Genomic DNA, 1001 nt, shown 5'->3' with positions numbered 1-1001 from the left:
GTGTTCGAGCTCCGCTTCCTCTACGGCCTCTTCTTCTGATTCCACCCCACGACCAGTTCCTGGCCTGATGCCTGCCACCAAGCGCTGTCCTCCTCCCTTCCTCGATCATCTACTGCGTGGTGGAGGGATTTAATAGTAGCAACAGCATTAAAGCTGTGTTGATAGTCATAGTGATGCAACAACACATGTTCATTTCGTGATAGTGAACATGTTGCGGGCGGGAATCGAAAAGGGTCCCCAGCGCCGGACCCCTCGTGGTGCCCACCGGTTTTCTGGGCCGTGTGGCGGTCGCACGGGTTCGACCGGCACCGCAACTGAGACAGAAAGCACGCTGGGCGCGTGAGGGAAAGGTTCCTCCCTTCCTCTTTCCTCGTTCTCTTCGCAGACACAACAGTACCCCGGCCAGCAGCGACAGGCCGGCCTCCATCTCGACGAGAGAGCGGGCACCATAGGCCGACATAGGTATGAACCCCAAATCGAGGCTCACATGAGAAAGATTGGTAGAGATTTATTCCATATTACGTACATTAAGTTATTGTGTAATTGATTTTGGAAGGCTGCCTGCTTCATCTCTAACGCGAAGATTGACCAGAATTGATTTGATTAAATAATCAAATTACTGCACAATGAGCTCTAGCGATTGGCGCTCAAATGAGGGCAGCATCAACGTTGTCGACGATGCCGACCTCGTCCGCGGTGCGCCATCCTCCAGCTTTATTGTTTTTTTATTATTTATTTATTTTTAGTTGTTACGTATTGATGCCGCGGCGCGTTGTTTCGTGGTGCAGTCGGGCAGAAGCCCTCGCTTGGCGCGTGGGGCACCATCAAGTACACCACCTGGCTCTTCTTTCTCTGCTTCTCGCTCGCCGGCGTCCAGTTCGTATGTACGTTCGTAGACCGCCAGAGAGACAGGGCAAGTCTTTGCCTAACCCCTCAAACAAAACAGACTCGATCCAGTTTGCCATCGGTACGCCGCTGTTCCGGCAGAAGCTGAAGGTGAG

The 1001-nt window shown here is 52.7% G+C and overlaps 1 protein-coding gene across 1 annotated transcript in view; it reads right to left on the bottom strand.

Moving 5' to 3' along the window:
- Window positions 1–933: 933 nt before the first annotated feature.
- ACA1_394970 (uncharacterized protein) overlaps window positions 934–1001 on the bottom strand; it is a gene marked incomplete at both ends in the record, with an annotated part of 1871 nt that continues 1803 nt past the window's right edge. The window contains one exon of the mRNA XM_004340695.1: window positions 934–975. Within this exon, the coding sequence (XP_004340743.1) occupies window positions 934–975 (42 nt within the window). The remainder of the gene's footprint in view (window positions 976–1001) is intronic.

The sequence above is a fragment of the Acanthamoeba castellanii genome (assembly GCF_000313135.1).
Source record: "Acanthamoeba castellanii str. Neff unplaced genomic scaffold scf7180000084756, whole genome shotgun sequence".
Lineage (NCBI taxonomy): Eukaryota > Discosea > Longamoebia > Acanthamoebidae > Acanthamoeba > Acanthamoeba castellanii.
Note: the sequence above shows the minus strand (reverse complement) of the source record. Positions and strands in the feature narration are given on the sequence as shown.